General features: G+C 47.5%; 2 protein-coding genes across 19 annotated transcripts in view; one reads left to right on the top strand and one right to left on the bottom strand.

The window, feature by feature from the left end:
* Nucleotides 1–13,230, top strand: part of LOC118503296 (dedicator of cytokinesis protein 3) — a 53,058-nt gene extending 39,828 nt beyond the window's left edge. For all 17 annotated transcript variants that reach the window (XM_036036390.1, XM_036036402.1, XM_036036395.1 and 14 more), the window contains 6 exons: nt 7,971–8,080; nt 8,430–8,447; nt 8,598–8,973; nt 9,049–9,270; nt 9,359–9,753; nt 9,828–13,230. In XM_036036390.1, the coding sequence (XP_035892283.1) occupies nt 7,971–8,080; nt 8,430–8,447; nt 8,598–8,973; nt 9,049–9,270; nt 9,359–9,753; nt 9,828–11,589 (2,883 nt within the window). In that variant the 3' untranslated portion in view covers nt 11,590–13,230. The remainder of the gene's footprint in view (nt 1–7,970; nt 8,081–8,429; nt 8,448–8,597; nt 8,974–9,048; nt 9,271–9,358; nt 9,754–9,827) is intronic.
* Nucleotides 426–6,688, bottom strand: LOC118503298 (transmembrane and coiled-coil domains protein 2). 2 transcript variants are annotated; one of them, XM_036036409.1, is made up of 2 exons: nt 4,794–6,688; nt 426–4,723 (listed from the first exon to the last, which is right to left on the bottom strand). In XM_036036409.1, the coding sequence occupies exon 2, from the start codon at nt 4,474–4,476 to the stop codon at nt 2,491–2,493; it is 1,986 nt and encodes a 661-aa protein (XP_035892302.1). In that variant the 5' UTR covers nt 4,477–4,723; nt 4,794–6,688; the 3' UTR covers nt 426–2,490. The 2 variants fall into 2 exon arrangements, with proteins under 2 accessions (XP_035892302.1, XP_035892301.1); XM_036036408.1 differs by having other exon boundaries at nt 426–6,688.
* Nucleotides 13,231–20,894: the final 7,664 nt, after the last annotated feature.

Here is a 20,894-nt window from a genome sequence, read left to right as displayed (position 1 = left end):
GGCAAAAATACACGTGGGAGATTGTTGTCCACAGTAGGTGAGGTCCCAGAAGTACCCCTGGTATTCGACTGGTTCGCTGGTATGAAGATGTGGTTGCGATAAGAGGGGTATAATGCTTTCATACGAATCAGTCGAGGGTGATTATAGCATTGGTGTTCATAATTATTATCACCAGTGCCGACGTCACTACTAACGATGAAACATCGAAATCCGTTGCGATTTGGTTCCAATCTATTGTTTAAGGACGAATGCACGCACTGAAGTGTGGCGGCCACGTTGAACGTATTAAAGCCAATCACTTAAAATCCGGTCACATCCATTCTCTGGGGAATCGATTCATAACGCCCAACGACCACATATACCACAACGGCCAAGATAGATTAATGCGGTGTAATGAGGGTAGCAGCAACGTAACGCAACAGCTCTTTGTTTTATGTTGTAGTCTTTCCTTTATTTTTCGAATCTCTAGATTGAGAAACATAAATAGAGAGAGTGAGAGAGAAGAAGAAGGGCAAGAGGAAGTGGGAGGCTTTTGGGAGGTTTGGGTGGTGCCCGGCCTGGCTAGCGCCCGCACAACGCCCGCCTCCTTCCCTTCCCTTTCCCCGGCGAAATCGTTTTGTTTCGGAAATATCACCCGATGGTTGATTACTACTTCTTTGCGGTATTGTTTAGTTTGAACATTGAAATGTGAAATATCGGTACATATTTCCTTAATTGTTTTCGTTCCTATAGCTTCTAAAATCTTTTCCGATTTTTCAAGCGATTGATCGTTCGTGTTGTTTTTTGTGTTGCTTCTTTGCTTTGGTTGGTTGGTTTCCCTTGTGATGCAAATCGTACGTGGTTCGGCTCGATCTGCGCGCTCCTTACGGATGCACCAGGCTGCTGTTTCGATTGTTTTGCTGTTTATGTATGTCGTTATACGTTTCAGTGGCAGGTTTGCTTGTATGGTGTCTCTCTACTGTTGTCTACTAAACGCGCCGATTATTACACACTACAAATCCCCTAGCGTTTTCCTAACGCGTTTCGTTCCTGCCAATAACTTGCTCTATAATAATGTTTACCCTCTGTTTTACTTAACTTAAATTGAACCGTCGTCCGCTCTAATCACGATGTTATGTATATGCGCGCCTACCGTATTATGTAATTTCCCTACCCCCCCCCCCCCCCCCCCCCTCTTTCCCCTGGGTCCCTGCCATGGCCCCCAAATAACTTTTACCACAATTACTCCTGTTCACTGTTTTGCCTTCGGCTGGCAATTTCCTTTAATGTATTGTGTGGTTTTGCTTGCATTTTGCGCTCCACTCCTCTCACAAAGAATAACTTAATATTGCTTCCATTGGCAGAAGAAATCATAAAAAACGAAGCTCGATAGCATAAGAGAACATACATTATAAATCGTATAACAACAACGACCGTTAGGTGATCGTGCGTTTGCCTAACTTTCAACGATAAACGCGGTGTCCCATGTTTAGTTTGCCGCCTCTTACACATACTCCAAAACGGAAAGCCTGTTTTCTTCGATTCGCATTTGTTTGCTGACATCTTCGAGACCATTTCGTGTGCGGTGATCAAGGCCCCGCGGGTGGAGGGCTTGATACGGGGTGTTTTTTTTAGCTGTGTGTCAAATCGTTCCCTTAATACACCAATTCTTGGAGTCGTTTTCGAAAAATTCTACATCATCTATTGGGTTTGTCTTCCTCTACACAAAAGATTGCTTTCGTTTTTCGCTTCTTTTTTTTTGCTAAAATTTTCCTGCTTATCGATAGTCTTTAAAAACCATCACCCTTTTGTTTTGCTTCATGGGGAAAACTACTATGCCTAACATTCCGGAATACGAGGAGAGTTGAGAGTTTAAGAATCTCTACACACTAGTAGCAGTGTCCTACGGTTTGTGTACACATGTGCTAAACAGAGCTTTCAGAGAACGGGCTTCACGAACGAACGGACAAATATGTTTGTTCTACGCAAGAATCAAGATTGCAGCAAAGTGTTTATAATATATGGCCAATTGTAACACACACACACACGCACGCACTCTTCTGAGCCCTCTGAGTTAGAGCAGTTTGCATACTCTCTCACGCTTATCCTATCCTAGTGTCCTGCAATAATACTAAACAGTTTTATCATCCTCTGTGGTGTGTATGAATTTGCGTAACGTTTGTGAATGGAGCATGTCTTGGATGGATTCTCGTTCAACACTACTAACACATCTGGCTATTTCCAATATTAAATAGTTCTACCGTTGCGAACTAAGAGACTTTCCCTCGATTTGATTTTGAGCAAAAATGCGGCCTCGTCGCCCTTCGACGTGCGCGCGCCACTAGCTAGCTTACCGATACTCCTGTACCACGACACACGTGTTGTCTGAGCATTCGGAATCGAATTTGGTCGCCGGTTTTATGATAGCACCTGCACACTTTCGCTCTCCCTCTTTCGCCTTTAAAAACACACACACACACGTAAAGCCACCGCGGAGGAACAGGTCCGCATCTAGGTTGCTGCCGTGTCGCTCACGACCTGGCTGCGTAGGATCCGGATCAGATGCACACCGGTGTCCCGCACATCGGGCCACTGCCGCACTATCGCTATGAGCACCAGCGTGCATAGCAGCGTCGTCAGCACTCGTAGTCGCGTCTTGAGAAATGGCACTATGATGCCGGCGACCGTGGCGACCAACAGCAGGATCACCTGCAGCACGGTCAGCACGACGTTGATCAGCTTCACGACGACGGCACGCGCATTCGAGTTGTAGATGCCTTCAACCGTGACGTACTGCTGTTGCGACATTTGCTCCATCTTGGAAATGCGCGTCTGGCAGTTTTCGAGAATTTCGTTCACGTCCCGCAACCGTTCGTCGCTCTGGTATTGCACCTTTTCCTCCAGGTCGGCAATCGCTTGCTTCAGATTTTCACGCTCGTTCTGGTGTAGCTCGGACAGGTCGTTTATCTGCTCCTCGAGCCGATCCGCCCGGTACCGTTCATTCTCGAGGGCCATCGAAAGCTCGGTCACCTCTTTCTGCACCAGCTCGACCCGATCGAGCCGTTCCTTCAGCTTCTGGTACTCGTCACGCAGTTCATTGAGGGCTTTGTAATTGACGCATCGCTGGCTGCAGCTGAGCCGGTGTTTGTCCGATCCGAGCGGTATGCTGTCGCTGGTGACGCTGCTACATTCACTGTCATGTTCGCTGTACTTTCCACCCGGACCCGGAACGCCGCTGTGGTGCCGATGGCCCGAAGACACCCCGTGCAGCTGCTGATGGTGGTGGTGGTGCTGCTGCTGCTGCTGCTGCCCATGCCCTCCTTGCGTTGTGCCGTGTGTGCGTCGACCTTCGCTATCGCTAATGCTGGTGTTGTGTTGATTGCTCTGTCCCCCACCACCGCCGGGGCCACTGGCATTCGGCGTCGTTTGCTGCCCCTCGGCACCACCCGTCACGTCCATCCCGGTCAGTTCGCTGTCGGCCGCACTGCCGGTGTACCAGGTGGACGTCAGCTGGTTAATGTTGTCCGCACTGCCAAACTTGTTTCGTATCAGATGAGCAAATTTGCGTGGCTTCGATATCACAGTTGCCGACAGCCCGGTCACACCGTGCCGAATGTTACCCCCTACGTTCCTCAGCCCCTGGCCAACGTCGCGCAGCATTTCGCGCGGTTGTAGAAAGCTTTGTTGCTGCTGCTGCTGACTGGTCGTGACCGCTAGTTGCTGCAAATTTGGCGGTAAGGTTTGACTGCCCCCGGTATGCAGTACCGCTTGCTGCTGCTGGTGCTGTTGCTGCTGCTGCTGCAGCAATAAGCTGGCGGCCGCGGCGGCATGCTGTGCCTGTTGTTGCTGCTGCTGCTGTTGCGATTGTTGCTGCTGCTGGGCCTGCTTTTGTTGCGTTTGCTGCATATCCTTGAAGCGCTTGTTGTACGATTCCAGCTTCTTTTGCAGCTGGGAAATGTTGTTGGCGCTTTTCTGGTTCTTCTTCTCGAACACGGCCTTGATGCGTTGCAGCTGGTTCTTGTCGGCGTTTGCCGCTAGCTTCAGATACTCGTTCACGTTCGAATCGCGCGCTTCCTGCTCCTTACGTATCAGTTCCTTCGTGCAGGCGATCTTGGTCGTGATGCGATCGTACGCTTGCGGCGCACTGCTCCCCCGCGAATGGCCCTTCTGGTGAGCATGCCCATGCGGCTGACCGCCACCGGAGGAGGTCGAACCCGGTAGCAGCGTACGTTCGATCGAATCATTGCTGTGCTGCGACACGGTTGTCAGATTGCCGTCGACTTCCTCTAGCAGCGGCACCACGCCGGACAGGTTGCCGTAATCGACGGGCATCATCGTGCCGCGCATCATCTCGTCCAGGCTGGCACCGGTACTGAACGCGACACCACTTCCACTACCTCCGCTGGCTGCGGTCGTACTGGCCATCGAGGCGGAATTGCCTGTTGCAGGCGTGGTTGTTGTCGCTGTCGTTAGCATTTCCATTGTCGCAGTAGTCATTTCCAGCGCTCTGCCGCTGCTGCCGCTTCTTGCTATCGCCGCTTCCTCGCGGGACCTGTCCCTACTGTGCTTATCTCGCCGTCCGCCGCCGCCGCTGCTGCTACCCGCACTGTCGCAACTGCCCAGCCGCTGCTGTCTTGGATGATGGTGTCGTCGCGGTACCGGGCTGCGAATCGGTCGATGGTGCGATTCTTTCGATTCGGGCGGCTGCTGCTCGTCCAGCTTGCTGTTGCGATTAGCGGCCGCACTACGGAGGAAACCACAATCAGTGATGACTAGGGTCCCTGTGACTAGACTACTACCACTACTACTCCTACAGCTGTTGTTGTTGTTTGCCTCTCGAGCCACCTTTTTTGTCGCGCCTGGCTGAAAATTGGTCACCGCTCTTGCTGCTCTCGCCTGTGGCGTATCATACAAATCCATACACTGCCCTCGCTGCCCTTGCCACTTTGTCGATAATTATTGTTGAGAGACACACACGCGCGCGCTCAACAATAAAATACAACCGCCGCCGCCGTGGTGCTATGGATGGATGCGTAACGCACAAACACACCGATGCACGGCGGTGGCGCCGTCGACACCCCGACGCGGACAGCGCCCAATCAGAATATGTCGTCGCGACGTCTGTGCACCAATTTGCCGAAGCTTTTCCTTTTTCCCTGCGTTCCTGAGGGCTTTTCGCTGTTATGTTATTGCCCTTAGGGGGCAATCGCTTTCGTCCTGCGTACCTGCGTACGACCCGTAACAGAACAGCCAGGCTAGACGTTTCTGCTTCGATTGTTCTTCTCTACCGTCGTTAGGGAGGCGCACACTACGATCCCACTTTTCCTTTGCACTCTGCACTGTTGTGTTGTTGCTTTTGAACGGATTGCTGGGATCAGCGGTGCTGCTGCTCGCGGTGATTCATATTTGCCACCACTCTTTTTTTTTACTCTACAGCAACATAATGATTGTTTCTGTCTCTGTGTGGTCTTTTTGTTCCGCGCGGTGATGCGCGGTCTAGTGTGTGGTATGACAATCTTTCAATGTAGAGAGCTACTATTGCTGGCTGACTTGCATCACAACGACGACTCTGTTGCTCACGAAAGGATTGCACTTTAAAAGGGCGGGTGGGTTTGATCCGACGCTAGAGAATGATTTCCAAGTTTGGGATAGTGCCGACCAGTGCCAGCCTGATCGGGTAGTTACTGTTTCTCCGTACGTGGGATGGTAAAAACGGTTTCACTTCATTCCGGGTACTTCCTCCCTGTTTTTTTTCTTGCTACTGTCGTTAAATGTCAATTAGACACACATCGCATAATTGAGATAACGAAGGAGCCACGCACTTTTTTTTGTTCGTTCGTTCTATCCGCTTGTCCGCTGTGAGTTTGTGTAAATGATTTGTTGGTCGTGTGAATGTGTGTGCTTCCGTACTCCACTACACCAGCAACCATTTCAAATGCATCATGTACACACCGATGCATTAAAGGGACACTGCTGTTGTTTCCTCGTTGTGTTTGCTAACTGACCGACCCCCTTGGCCGCAAATATGATGCATGCGCTCTCCCCTACGTGCCCTCCTGCTGCTGCTGCTGCTGTGTCTGGCGCCGTAGCTTAACTGCCATGGCCAAAACCCGACCGCATATTTCCTTTTCCTTTCCGATGGTGTAACATCAAGGCAGCAGAGAAGAGCAGAAGGTCGAACGGCGGCTGCAATCAGCGCATTCTACGCACTGGCCGTTTTTTGTGTGTGTTTCGACGATTCGTAGGAGGAGGGTGGCTCGGTGTTCTTCTTTTGACCCGCACGCACAAACCACCAGAGCGCACACACCTCAAGCACTTATCATCATCATCAAATTTCACAACATCCGCGAGAGCACACTCGGGGTGGCCAATTCATCGGTGGCTCACTGTGTCGTTTCGTTTCGGGCTGCGGCAGGTAGCTGATGAGACTGCTTTTCATCAAATTCTCCATCCAAATCACATCACTACTACGTGCACTGCAAGGGGGACGACGATTTTTGTTCCGGGGTGCTCCGAGATGTGTGTGTTGTTCGTTCGCTTGCCTGCTTGACAATTTTCGTTGAATCGACGAAATTACAGCAAAAGCTTGTTTCGTTAAAAGTGCTCGAATTCCACCCGGCGCTGCTCGAATCGCGTTTGATAGGCGGGGCGAATAAGCGTTGCTTCGCCCGTGGCTGTCAACTGCTCGCTCGCGCGCTAGTTTGCGAACAGCGCAAACTGTGTTTGAACGGAAAAGCGCAAACGTTGGTTCAATGCATCGAAGCGTGGCATCGATGGTTGCAATTGTTTGTACAAGGAGGGATACAAATATAATAAGTTTTGTATGAAGAAATATAGATAACCTCACAAAACAAAAACAACACATTGCTTAACAATTGCAGGTGAGATAAGACGAGCAACGACAAACAACAGACCACCGTATGGCGGGCTTATCTCGGGTTAAACTATTGATTTTATCGAATGTCGAACGAAATTCCATGTAATTGCTGATACGCTAGGGACAGGTGTCTGTTTACCTTACATATGAGTAATGCCTCAAATTTGTCTAGTCATTGAGGCAAGTGCCTTTGGGGTGTTTTACCCTATTCCCAGACGCTTTTGATTGCTGATAACTTGGCAGAAACCTAACCCTTAAAAGCGTTTCGTTTTCAAGGTTCTATTCAATTTACGTCTAAAACAATGTTGTTACCGAAAATTGATAAGAGTTTTTTATTCTTCATTAAAGCTTTTAGAACTTGTGAGCTCCTAATTTATGATATTATGGGCGAACAAAACGATCTGGAAACCCAACATTACGTGTTTAATGTTAGGAACATATATTCGCTGCAACAACTAGTTCTTTTTGTAACGATGTAGTGGCGATCCGCGAAAAGGATAGGATGATTGAACAAATAATTGTAATTTTTCATTCTGTTACATCCTGTTTAAATGTACCAAAGGTTGGTGATTTTTTTACTTTCATTATCCCGTTTTTACTTTCATTATCTTATCGTCCACGTATTCGTAGCGTCCAGTTTTTATAGATTAAATTGTTTGGACGAACATTTTGCACGGCTTGTGTAAACTTATTAAATCATAAATTGCTCGTTGGAAGTTAGTAGAGCTTCCTTATAAAACAAAACAAAAAACATCAAAATGGCTTGGTATAGAAATGATTGTTGAAGAAATATTTAAACTTATCTGCACTTGACTACTTCACTCAAAATCGGACAGCTAATTGAACAGATATTTTGAAGATTGATTGGGTTATGGTTGTGAACTTCTTAGCAGTTACAACCAGTCGTCTGGATGTAGCTAATTATTTTACTCTGGGACAAGGCTCCCAGTACGAAGCTTAACTTAGAGTTCCTCCATTACGTTGACCGTCGCTGCACCAAACCAAACATACTGCCAGAAAATGGATACTCAATATTTTAATGCACATGGAAGTGGAAGTGGTTTAAAGTGTATATGATTATTATATTTGTATTTTTGTACATTTTCATCTCTAGGTTTCCCGTGGATCGTTCCGACTGGTAGAAAGTGAGCTGATCGACAAGCTGGATTTACTTATTAGCGAGAACAAGGGGGACGATGAGTACCGCGAACTGTTTAGCACTATGTAAGTAATTTTACTTCACATTAGACTCTATTAGTGTCAGTATCATCAGCAGTACATAACCTCACTAATACTAACACTAACTATAAGCTATAAATCGTTTGGCTAAATACTAATCACAATTCTTAACTTTGGTATTAAAATTGCAAACACTAAAACGCGTCTCCATCAACCATCATCATCCCATCATCTTCTTCATCGTCATTTGCATGATGAAATACATCGTAATCGTGCATCGTGCATCGTTATACCGTCTGGGTTCATATTGTGCGACTACTACAAATCCGTCTCCGTGTCGTGTTTCTTCTCTTGTTTGTGCCTATCTGCACAACTCTGCACCCAATATCTGTAGGGAGCAACTGTGTCTAGCGTAAGTTTTCACGTAAACCCCGGCTTAATTGCTCACTGTTTCACTGCCTTAAACTGTAACATTTAACAACAATTTAAAGCACCACGTACAATTGATTTACCGTTTGTTTCTCTCTTTGTAATCGACGCATGTATGCACGACGCCAAACAGCCTGTTGGAGCGGGTGCAGACGGAAAATCCTTCCTGGCGCGAGTCGGGAATTGCATTCATTTCCTCCGTAACGCGGCTGCTCGAACGGTTGCTGGACTATCGCAGCGTGATGCAGGGTGACGAAAACCGCGACAAACGTATGACCTGCACGGTCAATTTGCTCAACTTCTACAACGACGAAATCAATCGCAAGGAAATGTACGTCCGTTACATCTACAAGCTGCTGGATCTGCATCTGGGCGCGGAAAATTACGTCGAGGCAGGTCTTACGCTCAAGCTGTACGCCGATATGCAGTCCTGGGACAGTGAGAACGTTTCCGAGTCGGAATCGAACGGTCCACCAGAGTGGGAGCAAAAGGAGAAGATTTACAAAAATGTAAGTGTCGTCGATCATAGGGCAAGGTCTCAAAGGGGGGGTTCTGAATGAATGTGCTTGCTCTTTCCTTTTCAGATCATAGGCTATTTCGACAAGGGCAAATGCTGGGAGAAGGGCATCCCGCTGTGCAAGGAACTGGCCATGTTTTACGAGCGCAAGCGGTTCGACTACAACCGGCTGAGTGATGTGCTGGTGCAGGAGGCGAAATTCTTCCAAAACATACTCACCCAGCTGCGCCCGGAACCGGAATACTTCCGGGTAGGCTACTACGGGACCGGATTTCCTTCATTTGTCCGAGTATGTACCGCTGGTCGTGCTGTTCATGCAATGCTCGATAACCCCCTTCTGATCTGATCTGGTCTTCTCTTTCTCATTTTCCACAAAGAACAAGCAATTCATCTACCGTGGACTGGAGTATGAGCGGATTGGCGCGTTCATACAGCGACTCCAGACCGAGTTTCCGACGGCGCTGATTCTGGACAAGAAGCAATATCCCCCCGATAGCTCCATACTCAACTCGCCCGAGCAGCGGTTCCACGTTGTCAATGTGCGCCCGATCGCCGATCCGTACCATCTGAAAAGTGCCAAAGTGACCGTCCCGGAAAAGATTTCCAAGTACTACGAGGTGAACGACGTTACCCGCTTCCAGTACGATCGTCCCGTCCACAAGGGCACGGTTGACAAGGACAACGAGTTCAAGTCGCTGTGGATTGTGCGAACGATCTACGAAACGGCTCAGCCCTTGCCGGGCATCTTGCGATGGTTCGAAGTGAGCAAAACGTGAGTGTCGACTCTGGTGGATCGTGAATTTAGTTTTCGCTAATTGTTCTACGCACAACATCCTCTTTTTGCAGCTCGGAACATGAACTGACACCGGTGGAGTTTGCGTGCGAAACCATTGCGAACGTGAACAAGGAGCTGTCCGATCTGATCGTGCAGTACCGGCTCGATCCGAAGCGCAATCTCAACCCATTCACGATGCGCCTGCAAGGTTCGGTCGATGCGAACGTGAACGGAGGGTTCAGCAAGTACCAGGACGCATTCTTTTCGGAGCGCTTCGCCAAATCGACCGAGGGTCGCGACCAAAGTGTACACGTGCAGCGGCTGAAGCGATTAATCTTCGAACAGATGCAAATATTGCGCCAGGCGCTGGAACTCCATCGTAGTCTTGCGCCCGAACAGGTGCTGCCACTGCACAACCGGCTGTCGGAAGCGTTCCTCGAGCTGGAGAAGAGTACGGCCGAATGGAAGACGAACATCAACATTCCAACCAAACCACTGCCACCGTTGCCCATCGGTCAGCAGCAGCAAGCGGGTGACTCGTACGTGGGTTCCAACGGTGGCAAGCTGGGGGGCACGATGAACGGTGGAGCACAAGAGCTGGCTTACTTCCCGGAGGATTACGACGGAACGTACATGTCGGTGAACAAGAAGGCTCTCTCGCTGTCGGGAATCGTCCCCATGACGGCATTGACCTCCTCCCCCGTACCGCACATTCCTCCCCGTGACAGCACCGGTGGCATGATGCTGCCAGCAGTGTGTTCACCCACCGCACCACCGTTGCCACCGCGCGGCCACACACCGGACAAGCGTAGCTCCAATCCGATGCCATTCACCGAATACGTCGAACAGCAGCAGCTGCAGCAGCAACAGCATCAGCAGCACAGCTTACCGGGCAAAAATCGGCAAAAGAAGTACTCGCTGTACGAAATATCACTCAACGACAGTGGCAATTACGGTAGTCCGCGGAATCTGACCGAGTTTAGGCAAGGGTTCTACCGTGATTCGGGCATCTCTACCAGCACCCAGGAATTGAACAATCTCAACGTCGCGTCGTCATCCGGAACGGCAGCGCAACAAACCGGAGAAGGCAGTTGCGTGCAAACCCCGCACCAACACTACCATCAACCGATGGCCATTGCGTCCACCGTAACGCCGCACGACGATTACAACATCATCGCAAACGGAAACACGATGCCGGTGGTCCGTGGCCATCAAAAGACCAACTCAAACCCCGAAGCGTACCAAAGCATTCCGATGATGGCGACGGGCGGCGGCATATCCCCATCCGCTGGCGCGACCACCACGCAACCGCCACCACCACCAATTCCACCCAAGTCGGCCTCGTTGCACCATCAACATTCGCTGCCGGCCGTCAGCCTTGGGGTGGGAGCAGGCAACAATAATAACATCAACAACAACAACAACAATAACAGCTTCCACGGGCAGCATTTACCACAGCCGCCGCACTACCACCACCATCAGCGCAATCAGTCGCTTAACCTAAGCACCAACAGTTTGTCCGATGGTGAGCAGCTCAGCCTGAACGACATTAGCCCAGCGCCGCCGCCAATGTTCAACGACAACTTTAGCGATTCGTTCAGTGATGAGTGTGACAATCCGGCCGGCAGTGGTGGAGTTGTCCAGCGTGCCAAGCTTACACCCAGTCCGGGACGGTCAGTTGGCGGAGGTGGAGGAGGAGGAGGAGGAGGAGGTGGAGGATCCGGAGTGAATGGGACCGGTGAAGCGCTGGAGCTTAGTGCCATCACAACGACAACCACCACGACCACCATCATTTCCTTGCGGCGGGATGATGAGGACGAAATATTCTACTAAGGGCGTGTGTGTGTGTGGCCGCGGAGTACTAAGACTTTTCTACAGATCGTTTTCGGTCGCACCACTTGGGAAGGAGAAAACCGGTGGATTTCAACCGTGGACAGGAAGAATATATATGTATATGTGCAATCTCTATCATCCATCATCCCATCGGTGAAAACGGAGCAAACGGATGGGAGGGGTGATACGCTTCACGATAAGAAAGTAACTACATACCAACGAGAACTACATTCAGGAACATCGTAAGGACCCACGTCGGTGCCGAGGACACCGTTTTGGAAGCGGGCGGCAAACTGCTTGCTATATTTATCGATATACACCGCCACAAGCGGCAACGCGTACGTATGCATGCTACATATATCTCTATATACACATTTATACAACCATCGATAATTTAATTGAAAACGAATTCCATACAATGAATTACTATATACCTCTCCTGCATACATTTACTCAATCTCTGTGCGTGCTGCCACCCCATTAGACGGTGTGGCGTTATCTATAAGAGGAATATTTTGCAGTGGAGATCGAAAGCTGCACTTCATCGATCACCTCTGTATGTGTGTGTGTGCGTGCGTGTGCGTGTGTCTGTGTGTGAAAGAATCCATTTGCCAAAAAAAAAAAACAAAAAACAAGAAAACTTTAACCATTATTAAACAAGTAAACAAATAAGGAAAACTGCTGGTGCTGGATGTAGTGTATGCAGCCCAGAACCCAGCAGCAAATCTTCTCGACTGGTGTTCGCCCACCCAAGGGCGCCGTAAAGTGAACAACCAAATTGCATAAACGATATTATAAATGAAAATAATTTAGCATTTAGAAAGAGAGAAAAGTTCATACGATACACAATCAATCAACGCGTGCACGCTCACGCGCCCTATTTCGCTTTGTGAGTGCTACAATTCCTTAAGCAAGAAGGGGTTGGAGCGTAGGCGCATAGGCGCATTTGTCGTGGACATGAACGAGTGTGATTTCAATCTAGTATTTTTACTCCCAGAAAGGAGAGGCAGGAGCAGGAAAGGATTTTGGGCCGTCCGAGTGAGAACGCAGAACACTAGCGGGACAGACAGTAGTTGGTGTGGTTGATACGATGCTATCCAGGCTGAGCCCCCGGTTTAACCCCAAACCCGTGAGGCGTATGCATACGATACGTACATAAATTAACTAATCCCACTTTACATACACTCTGCTTGCTTTTCCGTTTCCCGCATTTTCCAATTTGAAAACAAAATTTCCTACAGCATTCTACCTAGTCAGCAGCAGTGAGCAATGGGAAAACAATCTCTCGGAAAGCTTGCAAACGAACGTAAAAGCGTGAATTTTAATTCATATAAAAGAACTATTAACTAGATAATGGTAATACAGCTGTAGTAGGCAAATTAGTGTGATTGAGTGTGATTATGCAGAAGAGAAGCGACAAGGAAACATTGCTTGATCATGAGTTAGTCAGGATAGTTTGTACGTGTGCAGCCGGTGTGCCAGCTTGGGGCCACTGACTACTACTACTAGTACTGCTAAGGCTTCTACTACTACTACGACGACTACTCGGCCTTTATGGCTGACCGCATGCAGATAACGTTCAATCTTGATCCTTTTAAGGTAAATACCTAATAAAAACAACAGTGCTACAGTAGGTTGAAATCCTGTCAAGTGTTTTTTTCTTTTTCTTTGTGAGCTAAGCAGTTACGAAGTGAAGAAAGAAATTGAAAGTGGATGAAAAATTCTCTCAACATTATTTTCTCAAAGTTCACTTTATGGCTGGCTAAGAGGGCTTCGTCAGTTTTGGACATAGTCTATGGGACTATAAATGTTCTGTACAGTCCCAGCGACAGAAACCTTGCGCGACGCGACAGGTATTTCCGCGACGCGAGTGGAGAAGTTTCCTCAGGCTGTATGACCGGTTGGCAGCCAGAAACCTTGCGCGTAACTCAACATCAATGTTGTTGTCGGTGCTGACTTTTGACCCCAGATAGGTGAAGTTTTCAACGACTTCGAAGGTGCGGTCACCTATCTGTTAATCATCCCTGCGTAAATTAGTTAGCAGGGCCGCTGGTGGTGCCACCATCATTTTTGTTTTCGCCTCGTTAATCTCCAACCCGTGGTTCTGTGCCGCAAGCTCGATCCTTTGATAAGCTTCTGCTACATAGGAGAGCCTCAAACCAATGATGTATATGTCATCAGCGTATGCCAGGATCTGGATTGACTTATAGAAGATGGTCCCCGAAGTTTCCACCTCCGAGTCGCGGATGGCTCTCTCTAGCGCCAGGTGGAAAAGGAGACAGGCAAGCCCATCTCCCTGATGCAGGCCCAAGCCTGGGAAGCTCGCCCGGAATTCCAAAAGAGCTCATTGCGTCGTACGGTTTTACCCTGGCTATGCTGTCATAGGCGGCATTAAAATCAATGAAGAGATGGTAGGAGTGGAGCTGTTGCTCCGCCATCTTCTCCAAGATTTGCCACATCGTGAAGATCTGGTCAGTGGTTGATTTTCAGTTTCGGAATCCTCTCTGATAGTTTCCGACTATCTCTTCAACGAATGGGACAAGTCGATCTTGTAAGATAAGGGAGAAAATCTTGTAGGCGGTATTCAACACCATAATACCCCTGTAGTTGCTGCACTCTAGCCTATCTCCCTTCTTGTATATGGGATAGATGATGCCAAGATTCCAATCACAAGGCATCGATTCGCTATTCCATACCTCAGTAATAATTTGACGAATTTCCTGTACGAGTGCTGCACCACCGTTTTTGATTAGTTCGGCTACTATTCCGTCGGTGCCTGGTGCCTTGTTGTTCTTGAGCCGACGGATGGCCATTCGTGTTTCATCTATGCTAGGTGGCAGTAGCATGATATCATCTGCTAGTGGAGCCTCTAGCTGTTCGTTGAACTGATCATTTAGCAATTCATCAAAGTACTGAGCCCATCGCGAGAGGACCTCTGGCTGGTAACTGACCAGATCCCCATCCTTATTCCGACAGCAGGTCACCTTAGGTCTAAAGTTATTTCGGCGACCTGCTATCTCCTGGTAAAACTTTCTTCCTGGTCCGTAACGCACTCTGATTTCTTGAAGTTCCCGCACCCGCTGCTCTTCCCAAAGTTGGTTTTTGGTGCGGTGAACTCTTTTCTCTTCTCTCCTGAGCCGTGAGTATTCCTCTGCGCATGCCCGCGTTCTATGCCGCTGCTGCATTACTCGGTATGCACAGTTTTTACGTTCTGTCACATGTCTACATTCTTCGTCGAACCAGCCAGATCTGGTGTTGCCCCGACGTGGTGGGAGTGTGGAATTGGCACAGCTTATTATTTTTGTTTTTAGAGCGTTCCACCGTTCGCTCGTAGTTTCATATTCGTTTTCTGGTAATAGAGCCTCACCTAAAGCGGATTTGAATGCCTGTTGGACGTGACTGTCCTTTAGGGAGTCCGTGTTGAGTCGAGCCTGCGTGTTAACTTCGCCCCCATTGGCGCGGGGACGGGCGATTCTGCAACGAATCACTAAGCCAACCAAATAGTGATCGGAATCGATGTTGGCCCCTCGATACGTTCTGACGTTCAACAAGCTCGACTGTCTTCGGCGGTTAATCAACACGTGGTCTATCTGATTGGAAGTTGCTCCATCCGGAGACACCCACGTAGCTTTGTGAATGTCTCGGCGCGCAAACTTGGTACTTCCCACAACCAGATTGTTTGCAGCTGCAAACTGGACCAATCTACTACCATTGCCGTTACTGTGCTCATGTAGACTGTGACTTCCAATGTATTGGCGGTACATTGGCTCCCTACCGACTTTTGCATTGAAGTCCTCCAGGATGATTTTAACATCGTGCCTGGGACACTGGTCAATGATTTTTGTGAGGCGGCCATAGAACAGGTCCTTCTCCTCTTCATCCTTGTCTTCGGTAGGGGCGTGAACGTTGATGAGGCTGATGTTGAAGAATCTGCCTCGCATGCGCAGGGTGCATAGCCTATCATTGATAGCCTTGAAGCCGATGATTTCGGATTTCAGCCGCGGACCGACGGCGAAACACGCTCCGAGCATATGGTGGCGGTCGTGGCAGCTGAAGTATATGTCGTATATGGGCCCCTTTTTAGCGAAAGCTTTTTGGCATCTCGCATCATATAGCCTGGCTTTTACACCATCATTTGCGGGCAATAAATAAATATAATAATATAATAATAATAATAATAATCAATCCAATTTAATTGCTGGCTAAAATAAGCTTGCGATGCCATCCATAAGGACAATTGCTTCCTTTGATCCTTGTCCATGTTGCTTGCGACCCTTCATGCGATTGAAGCGGCTCATAATATATAATTTCCAGCAGGTCCCACCCAATGCCCAACGTAACTTTCAGGGCTACGTAAGGCGGTCTTCCTTGAATAAAACCAACATCAGAATCGTTAAGATCAATTACGGAGCTTAGCCCAAGCAAGAAAGGATGCTTACCGTTTCCCAAGATGCCTCGCACTATTATCGACTGGTCATTTCTCATCTATTTCTTCTCTTCCACGGAGCAGTTCGGTTAGTGTTTGCACTGTTTACTGTTTTATTTCAACAAAAATACATCTTCTGCTAAATTATGCTTTCCGTTGGCGCCTCCTCTCACTACTGTTCAAAGTGCAAAGTTCGCTTGTCCTGTTTTGTTATTGTTACTGTGTTTTATCACCCTCTTCTCAACTACGCCATCGTTCATCGGTTTTGACTAACGATTTCGTTTTGCTTCGCAGTGGTTGTTCGTCTTCTTGCCCTTATTACTACGGTCGATCATAAATGTTTTTTTGAGTGTTTTTTTACACGTTTTTTGTTTTGTTGTAATAAAGAGTTAAAGTCGTTCGTTTTTTTCTTCTTCTTGTTTTGCAAACAATTTCCCGTGCGTGCATTCGTTTTCGGACTCTAGCGCGGAATTGCGGAACCGTAAACATCCAAACTGTACATCACACGCACACACAGACGTTGAACAAATAGTAGCGAAACAAAGTAGTGGAGTTGACTACTACTGATAGAGTTTTTTCACTATCACTTCAACACGATCGATGAACGTACGTGATGCACCATCAGGAGAGTTCCCTAAAATGTAAACTACAACAACCAACAAGGTGAATCCAGAGTTAGGACCAAAAAACATGTTGGAAACCGGCTGCTGTGGACGTACGTACCCCTTTGCCTAACAAATGCTAATAGTTTTGCAACGTTGATTGACCCAACATCAGAGTATCAGTAAGTGATACGGCTGCAGTCATCATGCGGACAGACCTACCCCCCTCGGGGCGCTACTGTTTGTCTCCTTTCTACTGCAATCTTGTCCGGCGCATCAACTTTAACTAACTCCCGTTTTAGTGTACTACTATATATTTGTAAAGAATGTATATTTTTTACAGCTTTTGCTCACCATACATATTGCATTGACTCGTACAAAAAATCTATCGCTCACAATTCGCTTACACATACGCTGCCTAGTCGTCGTTCACAAAGTCTGCAGCTCACTCACGCTCACTGTTTTGGCCTGTTTGTTTATCATTCCTCACGCCTTCCTCGTTGTCCCCCCAATTCATCTCATCCATCACACGATATGTTAGTTTCGACAATTACAACAAAAACAACCGAATACGATAAACAGCAGCTTTTTTTTCTCTAGCTGCGATCTAAGGATCGCCAATTTCTTTTTAACCACGCGTTTCGTCCGATGCGATCCTTTTATATTATTGTCGTTACGCATTTTTTGGGTATTGCTCGAACCAACAAAACAAATGCTCTCACGACGACGACGACGACGACGACGACGACGACGACGACTTGCAACGGAATCACACACAAAACATCAAACATTTCGTTGCGGTGAAGCATTTGAAGCAATATAAAGTAGTGAAACAAGCCGTTTTATAGTTAACATTTTGCACCCGGTGTGTGCCCTTTGACGACGACAATTGGAAGTGTGTGTTTTGTTGTAGTATTTTTTAAACGAATCTAGAATACGCAGCATAATGAGTTATAAAGAAAATAAAAAGCAAGCACAAAGTATAATAAAAACAATGTAACAAAACGTGGGGAAATAAAACAAAAAGTTAAATATAGGGAAGACTATAATACTCAAATTGAACGGAATACAGTACAGCCAAATGCATTTCGCTAGCAAGCAGTTGCGTTCTCTATCTACTCCAATACGCACACAATACACACACACACACACACACATGCTTAGTAACTTCGTCACTTAACTAACGTGGGTATCGCAAAAAAAATGTAATATAGTTGCAGAAAGTGGAAAAGGCGCCCGGGCGCTATCATTGTACACCCCACCCCGTTCCGTGATCATTATATTCTAGTACGCTTCTAATTGTCCCTGATCAGCCAGACTATTTCAACAACTAACAGAAATTGTGCTGTGAAAGGATGTTGAACTTTGATACAACAGCAAGCAAAGCATCCGATCGTCAGCGTGATCGATATCGGATGCAAAAGTGGATGTCCTTTAAATCAGTTCAAAATTGTATTGTATGGACCATTTCCTGGATTTCTCAGGACCAATCCGCTTCCACGAAGCTCGACCCATTGTAGCTCCGATGAAGCATATCCCAGGACTCAGGTTCTTGTAGCGGAACCTCCAGAAGTCTTTAGCTCCGATGAAGCATATCCCAGGACTCAGCTTCTTGTAGCGGAACCTCCAGAAGTCTTTAGGATGCGCAGGAGTACATTGAGCCTTAACGATCATGCAATCGTAGCAGCGTTTCTCTACTACCTTGAGCTAATTGCCGCGAACTAATGCTCTGCTTCCGGATAATCCTCAGTCTCAGATCCTGCGCCTCGTGGAAAACTGTTCCTACGTCCACAATCGAATCGTTGCTCGTTTTCAGAATGTACCAGCTTCAGTTCATGGTTGGAACTGAAAAAAATTAATGTCCCAAAATTGCAACATCAACTGCTATAGAAAGTGCAGGGACAATTTCCCAGGAATGCCTGCCGACCTAGCTCTCCCGGCTTGCATTACGCTGGATTTCTGATTTGATGGTTAGTCCTACATGTTAATCAAACTTAATTATCCTCCAACATCCATCTGAAACCAAGCTCCACAGCAAAATTGGATATAGGCATTGGGCATCGGGATTAGTATCCGAACCTACTGCTGACCACGGGGCGCGGTGTAAATGTACTATTAAACGTGTGCTTTATGCGTGTGTGTGTGCATGCTTCTTTTAGAATTCTGAAAGAACAGTTAAACAGATAATTTTTAGATCCTACATTAGCCTGATCTAGTTCTGCCCCTTCCCCTTCGGACCCATCACCAAATAATGTTGTTCCCCAGTGTATATCCCCTGGTGGTGCAAACTAAAGAAAAAATGAAGAAAGATTGATATAAATAAGCTTACATGTGTGTTGGAGCGGTGCCGCGCGCGTGTGTGTGCTTTCACTTTCGCCATCTAACTCTGCTTAACAACATAACAAACTTAACGATTGCTTCTTAATCCGTTAATCGTCTCTCGCTCGTCCTTGTTTTGCCCTTATAACGCTCATTTCCTAATACAGCTTCACAACACTCGAACACACAGTTGTTCGCGCTCGCCCGTCTTTTGGTATTGTTACCAACTGTTACCTCATTTTGTGCAAAACTTTCATAAGACACATTTACACACACACACACACTTGACAGAGACACACATACCAAAATGCAGACGCACCAATTGCAGTAGAGAATGTTTAGTAAAAAAAGGTTTCGTTTCGGTACGTTTTTCGTAGTCCGTATCGATGTACTTATTTGATGGGGTTGTGTTGCGATTATAAGCTTTCCTGCCTTCAATTGTTTCACAGTCGGTACTACACAACATTGATTTGCTTGTAATCGTTTCACATATTATCGATTTGTTCTTTATATATACCCTGTTGATGTTTCTTGTCAATTGTAAACTGCTAATTTCTAAAATGGTAACGAACCATTTTTCCTCCTGTTCGTTAGTGCGTGTGTCTGTTATCGTGTGCCGCGTGTTGCATTGTATTGCACAAAAAACTCGACGCCTTGTTTCTTTTGTTTTTTTCCTCACCGTTTAACAAACATGGTTAAAAAGATACGAAAACAGTTTCAAATACACCGAAGGGAATGCTTAAAGGAAGGTATAAAGAATGCTGTATCCCTGCTGTACAGCAGTACCTTTATGTTCTGGTTTCTCTATTGAAAAGTAAGGTGGAATTGGAAGAGTCAGGATTTAGTTTTTGTGTGTGTTAGTTTGTTTGTTACTTTCTTTGCCTTGCTCGGCAAACGGAGAACATTCAATACTGATCGATTTTCGGTAAATGTTCTACGGCGACTGATGATCCGACTCACTCTTGCTAACACTAAATTTTAATGCTCTCCTCGCGCTTCTACCGCCTATCTAAATATGACTAATTCCTTCATCGAAACCTACCAGAAGTCCCAAGTAGTGGTATATAACACAAATCATAATAATATCTTTCGTATAGGTTGTGTTGTAGGCCGCATTGGTTGGAATATAAGTTTGTGGTACAAGGGTTTCCTTTTGGGGGCGGAAAAGAGGAATGCGATAAAGGAAGAAGGCGATTCACCAATACCTTTCACTATTGGTGGGAAAGTCGATTGATTGGCTTTTTCAGGGATTGGGATTGGTGGACAGTGTTTTGTTGTGTTCTTGTGGAGTGTGCAATTTCATATGTTTGATTTGATCGTGGCACAGCACTGGTACAACACATGGGCAAGGCAGATGCAGATGTTACAACACAGCTACCTTCCATAGGCAGCACATCACGAATCGATTGGGGTGGTGGTGGGGTGGAAGGATCGGGTCAAGGGTTAGTAACAGGAGGCCGCCAAACTTTTGGCCAGGCCGGCGGCGTGGGATCATTGAAACGCGTTAAACCCTCCGAAGCTGGCACCGCCGGTTGAGGAGGTCGACGCGTTATTGCTATTGTCGTTCAGAAAGGCGCCACCGCCGCCCATACCGCCCCCCATCATCATACCAACCGCGGGTGCTTGCTGTTGCTGTGCGAAATTGAATGCGGCACCACCACCGAAAGGAGATTGCTGTGGGCTCATCGCGGCTCCCATCATCGGCTGATGCACCGGGCTGGAATGGATGCTTTTCAGCTGGTTCATCGATGGCGCGTTGGAGCCACCGGCACCGCCACCCACACCGCCCGATCCGCCCCGTCCACCACCCTTCGCCCCATTACCGAGCAGATTGTCCAGATCGATATTGATGTTGCCGGCATTCTTCCACGTGGTGCCTACGTTGGCGGCAGGTTGCTGCTGCTGCTTGCCCTGGCTGGACACCATCGAATGATTGTTGTTGTTGTTTGCATTGGCCG

This window comes from Anopheles stephensi, chromosome 2, assembly GCF_013141755.1.
Source record: "Anopheles stephensi strain Indian chromosome 2, UCI_ANSTEP_V1.0, whole genome shotgun sequence".
In the NCBI taxonomy this organism is placed as follows: Eukaryota; Metazoa; Arthropoda; class Insecta; order Diptera; family Culicidae; genus Anopheles; species Anopheles stephensi.
The sequence above is the reverse complement of the archived record's forward strand: the minus strand, read 5'-3'. Positions and strand labels throughout refer to the sequence as shown.